General features: G+C 42.1%; 1 protein-coding gene across 3 annotated transcripts in view; it reads right to left on the bottom strand.

Moving 5' to 3' along the window:
* Window positions 1-17,607, bottom strand: part of JARID2 (jumonji and AT-rich interaction domain containing 2) — a 191,274-nt gene that overhangs the window by 51,748 nt on the left and 121,919 nt on the right. For all 3 annotated transcript variants that reach the window (XM_081919374.1, XM_081919375.1, XM_081919373.1), the window contains exon 4: window positions 3,025-3,194. In XM_081919374.1, coding sequence (XP_081775500.1) covers window positions 3,025-3,194 — 170 coding nt within the window. The remainder of the gene's footprint in view (window positions 1-3,024; window positions 3,195-17,607) is intronic.

Raw genomic sequence — 17,607 nt, 5'->3', positions numbered from 1 at the left:
TCCTCCAGCTGCTCCTGCTTCCCCGGTTCCGGCTGGATTGCTCATGATGCTTCTCCCTGCACAAGCTGGCTTTCGGAGACTTTCGGATTGCTGTGATGGGACGATGAGCTGCTTGTGCGTAAAATGCAAGTCCCTCAGAGTTTGATCAGGCTTTCAAACCTCTGCCTGTGACGGAGCCCCTCCAGCATGGCTGCGTCAATCACTAGTAGAATCCGAAAGTGGCTGCTTTCGGAAACGTTTCCAACATAAAAGCTCCTTAACGGAAACACGTCGTCTGGCCTCTCGGCGTGACAGTTTCCGTCGAGGTGTGGGTGTCCCTATAGGAGGTCCTGAGACCTCCCCACTGGTTTCGCTTGAAGCGTCTCTGAGCCATCCCTCCGACTCACTTTCCCTTGGAGTTCTTGCTCGCCCTCTACTGGTTCCCTCTTCCGCTGCTACTGCTCTCTCACCCTCAGTGAGCCTTTGCGCCTCCGGCGCTTTAGATGTCAGTTCCCTGACAATACATTTTATGAATGAATGAATGAATAAATAAATAAATAGCTCATATTAATAAATAACTCGTCATATTGTAGCTCATATTTGCCCCAATTTTTACAACTCTTGGACAAGAATTTAACCACTACCATTATCTAGGAGGAACCTGATTCTGCACTGGAGCTTTTGTCTCTACCCTTCTGCTTTACACTAAGAAGGGATGGTTAGGGACTTCTGCATTTGGCTGCAACAGAAGAAATGGTGTTGTCACAGGGGAACTTCCTCTTCTCAATTAGGTCACACACTAACACTGTGCAGCCCTTGTTCTACCCAGTATCAAACAGTCCAGACCAGATGTGGAGAACTTTTGCCCCCCCCATATGCCAATAACTAGAGATAACTGGAGTTGTAGTTCAGTAACATCTGGAGGGCCAAAGATTTCTCACTCTAGAGCTTTTAGATTGTAACATGTGATTACGTTAAAACAAATCTTATAAATATAAGAACAACAAACACTAAAAAAACCTTTACTATGATATATTAACAAACTCTGCTATCTCTTTTTAGGACAAAGTATCTTAGCACATTAAAAAAAAAAAGACTGGAAAAAACCATGCTGCTTTCTGGCTGTCACTGTGTTCTTTAAAAATGCTATTTTAAAAATGAGTCTAACATACTTTTGGGCCTATTTTAAAAGTTAAAGTAAGCATGCAAACGTACCTAAATGAAAAAAAGTGCTTCAGTGTAAATTAAATAATCCATTTTAAAGATTGATTTTCTAAAAGTGATGTGCTCGGAATTCCCCACCCATTTGGCTACATCCTGTTTGTTATTATGGTTAAAACACACACACACACACACACACACACACACGCTTCTATATTCCCTGAAGTGCTGAAAGTCAATTGTAATTCTTCATGTTGTTTACATAGGAAGAGCAGTGGCTGGGTAGCACTAGCTGCCATTCTCAAAACATCCTCTATCTGTGTGATACACAACTCAGGAAAGACAGCACTCTTTGGGGTTAACCAGCTTGAATGAAAATGTATCTAGAAGTTAAATTCTATTCTGATAAGAGGGGATCCAGTTGCTATTTAACTAGTACAGTAAAGGAAGTTTTAGGCATGTGTACTATATAATCCATCAACTATAATCCCACTCCTAGCAAAAGGTCTTGATCAACTATGTAGTAGGAGAGACTATGAGATGGGTTTTAGACTTAGTCAAGTAGACCCACTGAAATCATGGAACATAAATGACTAACTAAAGTCTGGATCCAACCCTATAGCTATAGGGCATGTTTATGCTTACAGTGGTACCTCAGGTTACATACGCTTCAGGTTAAAGAATCCGCTAACCCAGAAATAGTGCTTCAGGTTAAGAACTTTGCTTCAGGATGAGAACAGAAATCGGGCTCTGGCGGCACGGCAGCAGCAGGAGGCCCCTTTAGCTAAAGTGGTGCTTCAGGTTAAGAACAGTTTCAGGTTAAGTACGGACCTCTGGAACGAATTAAGTACTTAACCTGAGGTACCACTGTATTTTGGAGGGTTGTACACTTAGCTAACTAAACTCTGTGTAAAAAAGAAGCTTTAGCAGCAAGAAAATTGTAGGTTTTCATGCTTTAACCCCAACATTTAGATCTTTCTCTGCTCCAACTAAAAAAGTTCCAAATATATATTTGACCTCAAAAACAGATTTAGAGTCCCCATGGGTTTTTAATCTTTATTTTAAAGATGCCTTTTGGAGGTATCATAATTAAACCTCTGTGCCTCCAATACATGTTGAGAACCTCACACTTGGGATGGAGTCAGTGAAAGATAAATGTGGAACAGGGGCAATCTGTAGCAGGAGGGAAGTTAAAAAACCTCAACCTTGCACATCTCCACTCAAAATTCCTTGAGTGGCTGTTCTTCTCTTAGGAAATGCAGCTGTCAGGATTTTGTTCCACGGATACGCACATGACATGGAATTCTGTCCTCAGCCATTGGACAGAATTTAGAGGCTGAGAGAAAATTTTGGGCAAAATTCATCAAATTATTTGCAGAAAACATTCTATGAGATAATACGGTGGTACCTCTGGTTGTGAACAGGATCCGTTACGGAGGTCTGTTCGCAACATGAAAAGCCCGCAGCCTGAAGCGCCGTTATCTGTGCAGGTGCACGGCGTGATTTGGCACTTGTGCACATGCACGAAGCACGATTTAGCACTTCTGCGCATGTGTGAGCAGCGAAACCCGGAAGTAACCCTTTCTGGTACTTCCAGGTCGCCACGGGATGCAACCTGAAAAAAATGTAACATGAAGCAAACGTAACATGAGGTATGACTGTACTGCTTCCAATCAGAAGCAGAGAAGGTGCACTCTGCAGTGAGGAATACGGATTTCCCCCACCTTCTTCCTCTTCCCTGTCCCCAACTTTCCCTTCTTCCAAAATCCTATTTTCGAACACTTTTGGAACTATGTAATGGGAAGAAATGTGTACTTGAAGTGTAAATCTTAAAAGTTCATTTCCCCCCCTACATTGGTATGCTGGGATAGGGGACACACTTACCTCGAAGGCAGAGAAATGTAAGGAAATCTTCTGTCTTGGGCTTCCTTTTGGAGAGGTCAGAAATCTGTGTAGCTGGAGGGGGCAATAATGGCTCCACTATCTTTATTGGAGTTGTGCTGGGACTGTTTGGCTGAGACTGAGCAAACTTTCTTTGTGCTTGCAGCCTTGGCCTAAGAAAAACAGAGGAAAACAAATGCAATTAGGAAGGAAAGACAGCTGAAGAGAAGCAAAAAATATGTCAATGTGAAGGGCAAGATTTTAAGCTAATGCCAATATAGCCGTCTCATAAACATGCCAACTCTGTATATTTTTGAGCACTGTAATTGGTTATAAATCTCACAGAAATATCAGGTTGCTTTAAAGGGAAAAAAACCCCTGTAAAACAGCTTCTACAATAACCAAGGGAGGTTTCATTAGGAGAAGGAGAATTAAAACTGCAAATAAACAGCAATTTTTAATACTTTGTGAATATCACACCCATTTTTATATGGAGAAGATATAAAACTCATGATTTTTTAATGCATGGAAACAAATGAAAAAAGTCAGAAAGATGAGAACTATTAGGCAAAAGCAGAACACATGCAATAGTCATATATCTTTAAAAAGTAAACTTTCTTTAGATGATGATGATATAATAATAATAATAATAATAATAATAATAATAATAATAATACTATGGCATGGGCTTTTCCTTTTTTTTAGCAATAGCAGCACTGTCTTTCACTGAATAGGAAACTGATTCATAAACCCCTTTGAGAGCCCCTTCAATTTTTTTCTTTGTACTCTGAGACAATGGGCACGTACAAAATTCATGAGCTGCACATTATATTTGCACTGTGAACATATGCTCTTTTAGGCTCTTGTCCCTTTCAAATACACATGAGCAGCAAGAAGAAGAAGAAGAAAAATCACACCTCTCTTAACAAGACAAGCTGCTCAAAGCACATGGTTGTATCTTCTATAATTCCATGTGGCTGCATTCTGTGAAAGTGTGGCATCATCTGAAATGCAGAGACCACTCTGGAAGGGCATACAACATGGTTTCTTTCCATACCACATCATTCAGGCATACTGAATGCACTGCCTATTTGAACATTACCAGAGCAGCAAGGATATGGCCACATAGAAGCAGCAACTCTGTCACTCAAGTAATGCAAGAACCGTTCCTATCTATGACAGTGACACAGAACCTTCACAGTGGGGCAATCTTGTTAAGTTCCCAGGAAGACAGTTCATTAATGATGGATAAATATTGCCATGCATTTGAACTGATCCAGAATATGAATAATTAGATCCTGGTAGAAACACAGGTAATTTGGCGATGTCCTCTGTGCCACCTTTGGCCCACAGAAGACCTTCCTTCAAACTAGATTCCCTTTACAGCTCACCCAATTCAATTGGATTATGTGTCCCTGCTTTGCTACAGGATGACTGCAGAGTCTACGCTCCTCAACTAGCTAACGCCTTTGGTTTTGTAAGAGTTGCGGCATCTCTGAAACCAATGCCAAGTTCATGTCATTTCAACAGCCGAAAATGAACGCTCTGCTGGTTTCCCGCCAAGCTGCTGTCATTTGCATAAACACTCCCAGATTGTCCCTTCATACACCCTTAGTGAGAATTAACACATGCTTATTCACATTTTTTCCCTTCCCATAATACTACATTTTATATCAAGCATCAACCACAGTTCTCCACAGCATAACCAATTTTCTCACAAGTACACATGCAAGGTTCCCCTGGCACAGGAGGATAAAGGCCAGGAGGGGTAGGGGGACAGAAAGGGTGGGGGAAATGAAAGGTTTTTAGGGCACAAAATATGCCCTAGCTGTTTCCCATTTAAGACATAATGTTTTGTGTTCCCTTCCCACAAACATCTGGAGATTAAGCAGATGATGAATCTGGGAAGGTTATGGTTTGTGCTTTTGGTTTTGTGCTAGAGAGACCTAAGAATAACAGAGGTGAAACATTGGCTATTGAGAAAGGGAAGGGGCAAAAGCTTCAATCCTACCAGGAATTACAGCACAATCAGAGCTCAACCCTGCCAGCATAAAGAATGTGCCACGGTGATGGAGCCAGAGAGGTCTGGGTACAGGGCAAAGCAAATGGGCAATGTCAGGACTAGTCAAACTTCAAGCAAGAGGGTGTTCCATGATCAGGGCACCACCACGGAGAAGGCCTGATCTTATGTCACCACCTGATTAATTTCCCCCCTAAGGATCAGAACAGGCTGGTACAGGGAGAGGAATTCCTTCATTTTTTGTACCCTCCTTTCCTCATAAGACGCCCAAGGAGGCTGCAAACATAAAATTGAAACTATCAATTACAAAAACATTAACACTCTAAAAAGGAAAACAGCAGCAGAAAAAAGTCTCTACCTCCAAATAAGCCTATGAAAACAAATACAATGAAACAGCCATCTAAAAACAAAAGCCTGCTGGAAAAGGAAGGTTTTTACTAGTTTCTAAGGTAAAGGTAAAAGGACCTCTGACCATTAGGTCCAGTCGTGGATGACTCTGGGGTTGCGGCGCTCATCTCGCTTTATTGGCTGAGGGAATCGGCATACAGCTTCCGGGTCATGTGGCCAGCATGACTAAGCCGCTTCTGGCAAACCAGAGGAGGGCATGGAAACGCCGTTTACATTTCTGCCGGAGTGGTACCTATTTATCTACTTGCACTTTGACGTGCTTTCGCACTGCTGAGGCAACATTCCTCTGGCAGTTCCAGAACTTAGGCACAGCTACAGAAAAAGCTCCTCATTGGTCCCATCCAAGAATATTTCAGGGAATGCTGGCTGGGAGGCTCATAACACAGAAAATGGGCCTTCAGATACCTCGGTCCTAAACCAAACCACACCTTTTCCCAAGGCCACACGGCTCACCAGCCCTGCTCTGTGCCCACCCCCCTCCGAGGGCTACTGACTTGCTGACATGTATCCTTGAACTAGGATAATACCTCTTGGTTGTCTGTGTGGAGATGTGTGAAGGAGGGTGTACAAACGATTGACTTTTGTGCCTGGAATGTAGCCTATGTTAAAAGGGTACAAATTACATCTGCTGCTAACCCACATTTTGCCTCTGGAACCACCTACCCACTGGCATGCAGGCCTCCCCTCCCCCCGGATTGTTTTTGGACTTTGAAGGTCTGTGGACTATCAATAAATTTCTGTTGAAAGCAGCAGGTAGCAATGAAGCAGGAGTATAATAATTTCAGGAGAATTTAATGATTAGGAAAGTATGCAAAAATACAGAAATTAAGAACTCAAAATAGTACTGAAAATAAATTTTAATAATACCTTTTCCAGAGGCACTGAAACAATAACCATCATATAAACAAACCATAATAGTTTTTATTATATATGATCAGTAATTATTAAACAATTCCGTTTTTTAAAAAAACTTTATAATGCACAAATCATACCTTTAAACAGTAATCCTACACTTCTACTAAGCGTAATGTAAACCAATTAATCTCATCTAGCACACTAGTTTCTCATCACAGAACCAAAACTCTGAAAAATCCTCATTATAAAATCACCTACATTATAATTATGTATCCCTTTAAATCAATAAATCCTTGGAGAAATGAAAATGGGGCTGTGAAACTATGGAAATAGAAAATCCTTTCCTTAAACATTTGCTTTCTGAATGATTGAGAGACACAGCCTAGTTTATGAAAAGTGTTATGAACATATTAAAAATATAAACCAATGTTTTCAAGAAGTCAGATTCAATGCCAGAGTCAAGATCCTATGCAGACGGAAAATATGGACAGCCTTTGCAACAGTCTGGAATTATCAAGACAATATGATTTAAAATAGATGATCTAATTCAGCCAATATATATTCTGCACAGGAGGTTAGCTTGGATGATTAAAATGGCCTCTTTGGTGGCCTTCGGACTATGAAATTATATCAGGCTGCAGGATCAGCTCTGCTCTCGTACCATGAAGATATTTATAGCGTATAACAACATAAATGGTTTAGTCACTAGCGGGCACCCATTCGCCGGAGTAGCACACAGCTTCTGCTGACTACAGTGCAGAAACTGACCAGCATCCACACCTACATATACACAGGATGAAGAAAGGTGGCAGCCATCTAGCAATGTAGTTCAAAGGGTCAGGACGTAAGTGGTTAGTAATGGAGCTTAGGCAGAGTTTCAATCTTCTAGTAAAGACCCCAGTAGCTGCTTTGTCATTTGACAGTTAGGCTATATTGTGTTGTTTCTAAATGTGACAGTGTGAAAGCTATTTTTCAATTTGGAATGGGTATACCCACAAACATTTAGTACATTTTTACCATTCTCTCCAACCTTGTACCACAGAATAGCTTAAAGCGCAATGGTTACTTGCAATGAACTATAAAAATATTCTAAGAAGTAGCTGAAGAGTCTGCTAGCTACTTTTCATTTCTTCCAGTAATGTTTCCCCTTTATTACCTGATAATACAGACAACTGACAGAAGCAGGGAATCAAAAAAGGCTGTCCGTTGAGGATGGAATCATGATGATTGTCCATAATGGAAAGTAAAGATATTCTTCTTAACACCCTGTAGTCCACGCCTAGTCACTGAAAGCTGAGCCTGGTTCTGTCTGCACAGATCAATCCTGGGTTCCGTTTTCTGGGTTGCATTCAGTGCGATAAAACATTCAAAATGTGCTTTTATACTGCTGAATTGTAACTCATGTCAGCCACAAAGGTGATGGCAAATAGCAGCCTGAACATTTACACAACAAACCACTGATCAACCAAGGTTTTAGCAGAGGCCTGGAGTGCTTTCACTGTGACAGAAATAACAGAACTTGCAAGTTTAATAATATTGTTTAAAGCAGGGGCGGTGAACCTTTGGCGCTCCCGGTGCTGTTGGACTCCCAACTCCAATCAGCCTGGCCAGCATAGCCAATGGGTCAGGGATGATGGATGTTGTAATACAACAATACCTGGAAGGCCACAGTTTGCACCCATAGTTGTTGTTGTTTAGTCGTGTCCGACTCTTTGGGACCCCATGACCAGAGCACGCCAGATACTGCAGTTTGGTCAAACTCATGTTGGTAGCTTTGAAAACACTCTCCAACCATCTTTCCCAACATCAGGGTCTTTTCCAGGGCTGAGGTAGCCAAAGTATTGGAGCCTCAGCTTCAGGATTCTTAAGGAAATCAGCCCTGAAGCACTCAGGGCTGATTTCCTTAAGAATGGAGAGGTTTGCTCTTCTTGCAGTCCATGGGACTCTCAAAAGTCTCCTCCAGCACCATAATTCAAAAGCATCACTTCTTCAGTGATCATCCTTCTTTATGGTCTAGCTCTCACTTCCATATATCACTACTGGGAAAACCATAGCTTTAACTATATGGGGCCTTTGTCAGCAAGGTGATATCTCTGCTTTTTAAAATGCTGTCTAGGTTTGTCATCGCTTTTCTCCCAAGAAGCAGGCATCTTTTAATTTCGTGACTGCACCCATGGTAGATGGACACAAATTGCTTAGCCTGATAGAAATACAAGACCTGAAACTTAGTCTGGTAAATGGCACATTGTGAAACATGTGCATGATGGGAGGCAGTAAAAGAGATGGGGGGGAAAGCAAGGAGAGAACCTACTGTGAAAAATGACTTTATTGAATTTTGTTTCACTTAATTACTCTAACACCAGTTGAGACACAGCATCAGGTTTCAACCGAAGTACTCACAGTTGTCTGAGAAGCCTGCCCACTTTAAACAGTTTCTTCTTAACCTGGGGAAGCTAAATATAACTAAAGTCAGAATTGCTATAGCTATGCTAACCACTCTACCACCTCTCTCACCACCAAGGAAATACATCAAGCGAATAGTAAGAGAAGCCATGCAAGTGATGCTGACACAAAACCCCACACATACACTAAGCAGAAGAATAGAAGCATTAGCATCCCATCCCACCCACCGTTCCCCCTTCCCCTCTTTCCCCCTCTTTTCTTCCCAGCCTAATACTGCATGCAGCACTAATGTCTCACAACAAATGAAACTGATCTGTAGAAAACACAACTTGAAAAAAGAGACAATGCACATATTTTTGTGAACAAAGAAATCTTTAATAAAGAGAATTGCTATAGCTTTATTATGTTCCCAAAGCATCGTCATGGAAATCTCAACCATTTATTGAGTTAGTATGACTGAAACAGTCTTTACTATTGATTGAAAAAATAGTCTTTACTATTATTTGTTCCCCCCCCCAATTCTGTCTGTTTGTTTATTCTTCATTACAGTATTAGATTAATTCATCTATGTTCAGTGATGTTACTTTTTATTTTTCTAATAGAATATTGTACAAATGGAATGTGTGCTTAGGCGCATGCGTGCGCGAACACGTGTGCACACATACAAATGATAAACAATAAAATAAAACTGAATTTAAAAATGGAAGTTTCAACATTCTAAATGAGCATGTAAAAACACAATACACTTGGAACGTATCCAAATGATCGATTTCAAGTGTGCTCCAAGGTATCTGATCTTAAACTTGGCATGACAGTCCCACAAGCCCCGATATAAAAAGCAATCATGTGAAATACAGCCTACAAGTAATGGATGCAAGGAGGGGCAGTGTGCCATCAGGGACAAGGGAGAATAACTGTCTTCCTCCCTTTCCCCTTTCCTCCCAAATGTTTCCATGGAGGTGCACTTCAGCATATGAAAGGGGGACTGCTAAGCCTACAAAAGAGGGGGAATTGCTTGGGAGCAGAAACGGATTGACCCTGGCCTATCAGAATGGTCTGCATCTGGAGGCTGATAGAGGCAGATAGTTTCCTGATGTTTCTTGGGGTTTTTCCATCTGATATGACCTGTGGGCCTGTTGGTAGCCTGCTTGACCTCTGGAATTTGGATGTGACCTGGACAATTAACTCAATTACTCTTAAGACATCCTTCGCCTATCTTGTAGCAAGGGACCCTCTCCTTGATATTTTGAGGAGCTGGCTGAAAATTAAGCTGGGAGATGGCTAAAGTGCAAATGGCAGAAGACTCAAAGAGACCTAATTCAATCAAACACAGGTTACAGTCCATCTCGTTGGTGGTGGATGGCACTGAAGGGTTCATACTTTTCTGCTACAATTATGTCTGCTCAGCATGGGTAGTAGAGCATTTTCAGGAAGGGATATCAGGTGAAATCATATAAGGGCACTAGTCAGGCACTAGGTGCAAGTCAACTGTTGTCCTGCTCTTAGCCTACCTATGAGTGGGGCCATGAAATAGAGTCCAAAAATGCCAATGGGTCCAGAATGTGGGAGCTAGACTGTTATCTGGATCTAACATTTTATGGTAGTTTTGTGTCAGCTGCGGCTGCCTATCTCTTTGTTTCCATGTTCAATTTGAGGCGCTGGCTTTGGTCTTCCAAAGTCTAAATGTTCTGGGCCCAAGTTATCTCAGGAATCACCTCCATCCACCTCTCTTTAAGAACTTGGCTCAGTTTCTGTGACCTACTCATCGATTCGCCAGTAGCAGAGTTTTGCTTGCTACAAAACAAGAAAGAGAAAGCGCAACTCTTGGATTGTGGGAACCAAATTATGAAATTATCTCCCCAGAAAGGTGTTTTTGCTCCCAGAGGCAGTTTTGTTTAAGTGGGTATTTTTAAGTTGAAACCTTGTATGACTCATTTTATTGCTACTGTCTGTTCGTCATAGTTTTAAACAGCTGGTATTCCACTGTCATTTTAAATTATTCTGTTCTTAGATGGTTTTTAGTTGGTAGATGTAAACCGCCTTGTGCCTGGCTTGCCAGAGAAAGGTGGGATAAAAGAAGGTTGTTTTAATTTTTTTTTATTTATAAATATAAAATAGGTGCATGACCATCTTGCAAACGCCATTATTTAAAAAGCAGAGTTTTTTTAGAGCCAGAACTCAGTTCCAGCACATCTCAGGTGGGTGCCATTGTCATTCTTAGAGAATGAAGGAAGTGTTCATGGTGAGTTCCAGCACCTCTTTTTCTAGCAAAACAGCAGGGCTAAAAAGCATAAACAGAAGCTCAGACAAACACCAGGGCTGGGTTTCCACAAGAGGATTTCCATCCCTTCTATTATGCCTGCTTTCAATTTCAGCAAGCACAGATAAATCTTGTCATGTATCAGCTCCCCAAAATACAGACATATGAATGTGCACATGCACCCTCTCAAGTCTGCCAGAGATCAACAATAACAGCAATGCTGTATACGTTATTACATCCATCCTCTCCAGGGTTGAAAGACTTCCTGTTCAATTAATTCCTTCATTAATTCCTATCCGTTTGAGTAAATTTTCCCTGTCTGCCAACAGGAAGTGATAAAAGTCACAAGGTCAGTTTGCTTCAGGGCAGCTTAACCTCTCCTGAAGGTTACTGTCTGCAGTCTCAGCATACTAGAAACCAGATATCTGCAGCAGCTCATTGGTCCTTTTAATAGGTTCCCACCATCTGGGTCCTAGTTATTTCTTCACATTCCATCAGAAAAGGAAGGCAAAACTGTATGGCAATCATGGTCAAGAAACAAAAGGCTGCAACCCCTGTTAATTTCCCTCTGCAGATTAACAAAGGAACTTAATATATATGCTTTTCCAAAACATGTATTAAAACCAGAAAAAACCCTAGCACTAGCGGTCATATAGTGTAGTACATAACTGATAAAACAAAAAAGCATAGCAAAGTTAGTCAGCATCATATAAATATAGTTTTAACGGTTATGACTGGCTGTGGTTTCACAGCATGCGAAAGCCAGAACTAGATGTGGCAGCACGGTGAGATGGGGATAAGGGCGAATCGGTCTTTGAGGGTCTTTATATAGCAGTGGATAGATATGAGAACACATGACTACACAGGAATTACTCAACTTTGCACAAAACAAAAGGGCAATCCAGACTAGCAGACATGCATTTTGCCATGGCCTGGTAACAGCCTATTACATCACTGTGCAAAGTGCTGTGTTTAGTCCTTCAAAAGCATGCAAACATCTGAATGAATTGTTTCCAGATTCTCTAGACTGTAACCTCAATTGTCATAATTTTGCTTTTCCAAAATAATGGAACATAATGCGGAAGACTCTGGAGTATAAAAAATACATTAATCAGTAGGAATGTTCATAATTCCATTTTATCTAAGGGAGTCACAGCAATACCAGTAAGAGCATTTGAAGAAATTTTACTTCCCTAAAACTAAACTCTCCAGATAGGAGCGCGAGCTACAATTATTAATTTATTGGCTTTTGAGAGTAACTCCTTTAAAGCAAGCAGTAAAAGGTACTTGGCGTCCACAAGGTAATGTTTAACAAAAGGTCAAACAAAATGATTCAAGTCTAATATACCCCAAATCAAAGTATTCTGGTTTCACCAGTTAGAGAATTGCTGTTTGAAACCTAAAGAGCTCAAACAAAAGCAACCACTCTCAGCTACAGGAAGGTAGATTAAATATTAGGAAAGCCTTCCTATACATGTAAGACAATGAAGTAACCTGCCTAACCTCTGGAAATCTCCTTCCTTTAATGTTTCCAAGGAAATGCTGGACAGTTATCTATAGCTTCTAGGAAGAAAGGCAGGATATAAAAGGCAGGATACAAACATACATAAATAAAACTAAATATCTCACGCCAAGCCTCTGCTGCAGCATACACATATTTTAAGAAATTTTATGCCAATGTTTAATCTAAACATCAATCTAAACAATCTAATCTAATGTTTAATCTAAACATTAATGCCAAATCCGCATCCTCAAGGATCCCAAGGGTGAGGGGCAGGATCCCAAAATGTTTTGGGGGCGAACATGCTTACAAGTCTTCCCACTATTGAGAACACTGATCACGGTTTCCTGATAATGGGGAGAACAGTATGTTTACAACCTCCCTTCAGACTTTCTGCTCACGAGAGGAAGATTGGGATTGAGGGAATAGGGGCATCCTAAGACCCTGCGGGTGGCGCTGTGGGTTAAACCACAGAGCCTAGGACTTGCCGATCAGAAGGTCGGCAGTTTGAATCCCCGTGACGGGATGAGCTCCCGTTGCTCAGTCCCTGCTCCTGCCAACCTAGCAGTTCGAAAGCACGTCAAAGTGCAAGTAGATAAATAGGTACCGCTCTGGCGGGAAGGTAAGCGGCATTTCCGGGCGCTGCTCTGGTTCGCCAGAAGCGGCTTAGTCATGCTGGCCAAATGACCCGGAAGCTGTACGCTGGCTCCCTCGGCCAATAAAGCGAGATGAGCGCCGCAACCCCAGAGTCGGTCACAACTGGACCTAATGGTCAGGGTTCCCTTTACCCTTTACCTTTAAGACCCTGATGTTGGGAAAGACTGAGTGCACAAGGAGGAGATGACAGGGGATGAGATGGTTGGACAGTGTTCTCAAAACTACCAACATGAAACTCTGGGAGGCAGTGGAAGACAGGAGAGCTCTGGTCCACGGGGTCACGAAGAGTTAGACACGACTAAACAGCTACAACAATAACAACTTGGAGGGCTGTAGCTTACTTAAATTCTCACCATTCTGAGGAATTGGGAATTATCCACAAACCTGGTGACTTCAGTGCTCATCCCCAACTCCAACTCATTCACGGATGTTCAGACTCACAAAAGTGGCCAAGACAGTGCGGATGCAGTAACTGCAAATGACAGCAGTGACCATGACTGTGCCAACACCGCACCCCCAATTTGATGAAACACTGAGCTAAGTACACATTTTAGGCACTGCTTTCATAGTGTTGCCATTGAAGGAGAAATTGCACCAGCCAAAATTTGCCATTTTATACAACTATTATAAAGGTGTAAGTAGCTCCATTTCATACTGAATCTCTCATAGCCAATGTCAGTTGATGCAAGCCCATCTCCCTTTCTGCCACTGGTTAGCTGTGTTAGTATTCTCAGGGAAATGGGGGAAGAGAAAAAAATATTTATCTGAAAGATTCCAATCCTGCAGAAATCAATTCCTGACTATTTTGATAGAATTTTAAACAGGAAGGAGCATTACATCTGCTGAGACTCAGCCATTTTTGTTAAACGTTCAAGTAATCATTAAATAGCAGAAACTTTGAATTATAACGATGGTGTTTGCATTCTAATTCCAGTTTGAAAACTAAATTTCAATGTACAAGTATTCCAACAGTTATTGGCACGGTATAATCCAAAACCTTCAATCTGAGCAACAGTCAGTATCCAACCTCTCATATTAATGCAGATTCAGGAGCGAAATAAATTATGTTCTTAAAAGCCTCTACAGTGTTGGTGCTCAAATGCTTTGGACATACAATAGGCACAAAAACATTACTTGAGTGTTCTTTTTATTTTCATGATTCAACTTCAGAATGTTCCCGCCTCTTTTTCAATATGAAAGCACATGCCAACCATAAAATTGCTTGTCAAAGCAGCTTCTAAACAAACCACGGAAGAATGGCTTCAACAAGCTTTCCTAAAATCCCATCATCAGATCCAATTTGGACTCATTTTGGCAATAAAACCATCTTATTAGTAATAAATGTCTCACATAAAAGTTTTGCCACTTCAGGAAATTACGCTTCCCATTTACTTGTGCAAACAACTACTCGCAAATAAACTAAGACCATGATTCAAATGCCGTTTTTAAAAATGTTGACCATTGTTTAAATATACCTTTTATTCTGATTAAGTGCCATTTTAGTGCTTCCATAGAAAACTCCAGCAGTGACTAAATGCTGGTAAAATATTTATATTTATGCTCCTTCCATTTTATTTACAAAATATGAAGGCACCCTCAAACAGTATTTCCTATAAAGTTATGGAACAATCCTACATGGAGTAATTCTAGATTTGTACTGACCTGTTATGGTATAATCAAGGTCACAATCTAGAATATCTACTGCATAGTCATAAACTGCTACTTTCCTTTGAAGGATTATTAATATAGAGCATTCTGCATAGAACAAAACATATGCTATAGCAATGTAACTGGAGAATAATCCAGACTCCTATTCTCATGTGAGGCTAAGCATATTTATGCATGTATATCTTTAAATACTGTAGGGAGAATGCTGAATTGCAGAACTAAGCTACTTTTAAAGGTGAGACTCAAGCCTCCAAGTAAATAGGCAGTGTGGTGCAATGGTCAGAGCGCTCAGCCAGGGAGACCCATGCTAAGTGAAGTTATGCTTCTGAAAGAACAGAAAGGACTCAAAACTATGCTTTTGTGGCTTACAGCTTCTGAATGGGACTCACATATTTAACAGCTCAATCCAATCTCCAAAAATGGACTCAGAAACCTCTTCCTGTCCATTACTATTGGGAGTACAACAATTGTCTTGGACAACACATAAATTAGCAACTCATCTGGTTATAACAAAGTAGTCTAAACACTTTCAATTCTCAGGGAGATGCAGCTATGATTAGACTATATAGTTCTTAACAATACTGTAAAACAGGGGTCAGCAACCTTTTCCAGCCATGGGCCAGTCCACCATCCCTCAGACCATGTGGTGGGCTGGACTATATTGGGGGGGGGGAGAATGAACAAATTCCTATGCCCCACAAATAACCCAGAGATGCATTTTAAATAAAAGCACACATTCTACTCATGTAAAAACACCAGACAGGCCCCTCAAATAACCCAGAGATGCGTTATAAATAAAAAGACACATTCTACTCATATAAAAACATGCTGATTCCCGGACCGTCCGCAGGCCGGATTGAGAAGGCGATTGGGCCGCATCCGGCCCACGGGCCTTAGGCTGCCTACTCCTGCTGTGAAATGTTGGACTTTTACAATATTGTAAAAGGACTGCCTCTTCCCATATGAACTGACCCAGACTCTGCAATCATTATCCAAGGCCCTTCTTCATGTGTCTCCTCTGCAAGAAAGGGGGGGGGGTGACAACATGAGATTGGGCCTTTTCTGCAGTGGCTCCCTGCTTGTGGAATGCCCTCCCCAGGGAGGTGCTTGACGCTTTTGTCACATATCTTTAGGTTAATATGGTATGTATTTTGGGGATTTTAGATTGTAAACTGGCCTGGGATCCTCAGATGAAGGGCGGTATAGAAAGTTTAATAAACAACAACATCATAGTGAGGACAGATGGACACTGCAGCTAAAGGTCAAAAGTAGTACTTCTTTGCCAACTATGAACACTGGTGGAATCTGCAAACATATTAGAAAACGATGTGAAAATGCATTTTTTAAAATGTTTTGAAAAAAATATTGAATTTGCCATAGCTCACCATTGCCATCTAGTGTCACATTTCTATAGTGCACTTTCCAACACACTTAAAACATTTTATTTGCAGCTGTATGGCCGAGTCCACTGTAGACATCTACAAGTAAAGTGAGACTGATGAAAAGAACTGCAGACTTTGAAGACAAAAAACCAGGAGTGGAGGCTCCCTGCCAAGCTGACTCAGCTAATGAGAGTATGAAGTATTACACTCTGCTTTCAGTGCTTAATTTGTAAACAGAGATGTGCTGGGGCTAAGGCTTGTCTGGGAGTTGTTATTCATGACCCAGAAATGTGGAGGACGGCACATTTCTGAGGGAATGGTGCTGTTGCTTAAAGACACTCCTGATCTTCTGCTTTTTTACAGATGTGGAGAAAACATTTAGTAGTGCATGAAGGTACCGCCTCCTGAAACACATCAGATATCCAACACTGGCAAGTTTGAGTCCAAATGTGGCTGCTACTCTGCTCTCTTTTTCTGTCATGCTGTGATTTGGACCCTGTAATTTAGCTGCATATGGGTACTACAGATGGTCTGACCTTTGGGTGCAGAAGCACAGTGTTGGACTGAAATGCTCTTTTCATACATGATTAAGTGAGGGCTACACAACTAAGCTGGAGAAGGAACTGGCAAACCACTCCAGTATTTTGCCAAGAAAATTCCATGGACATAAAAAGGAGAAGCTCTGAGAAGTGAGAGTTTCCAAGGCATGCTCTGGTTCATGGGGTCACAGAGAGTCAAACACGACTAAGACGACTAAACAACAACACACAACTAAGTTGTATCCCAGTGTTTCCCAAACTTTTTTGGGCAACGGCACACCTGTTTACTGAAAAAAAATCTCACGGCACACCACCATTAAAGCCCCGCCCCGTGACGTCAGCGCGCAGCGTCACGCCGGGAGGGACGCACGAAAGTGAAAGTTTTTTCCCTCCCCCTTGCCGGGGAACCTCCAAGCTTTGGGGGTGGGAGGAGGCAGCAGAGCGAGGGACTGAGGGACGGCGGCAACTGAGGCGGCGGTGCCTGTTGTGGTGGTGGCGGCGATAGCGGGCGGAGGAGGGGGCGGCGGCGGGGCTTGAGGAGCCGTCGCCGGGAGTTGCTGCTGCTGTTGTTGCTGCTGCTGCCCGGACATGCCGGCCTCCTCCTCCTCCGCTGTCTCGCGCTCCTCCCTTTTGCACGCGCTGCCCCGCCGCTCGGCACCACCACCGCGGAGCCGCCCCCGGCTCGACGCGGATCCTCGCCGCCGCCGCCTCTCACCGCCCGACTCGCCCGCCTCCCTCCCACGGCACACCAGCCAATGTCTGACGGCACAGTAGTGTGCCGCGGAACACCGGTTGGGAAACACTGTTGTATCCTACCGAACTGCAGATGTGGGCAACCAGCCATTCAGTGCAGTATGCTAGGTGCTTCAACATTCCCCACCCCAGCTTTGCAG

The sequence above is a fragment of the Podarcis melisellensis genome (genome assembly GCF_964234715.1).
Source record: "Podarcis melisellensis genome assembly, chromosome: 7".
NCBI lineage: Eukaryota > Metazoa > Chordata > Lepidosauria > Squamata > Lacertidae > Podarcis > Podarcis melisellensis.
This window is presented reverse-complemented; position numbering and strand designations above follow the sequence as displayed.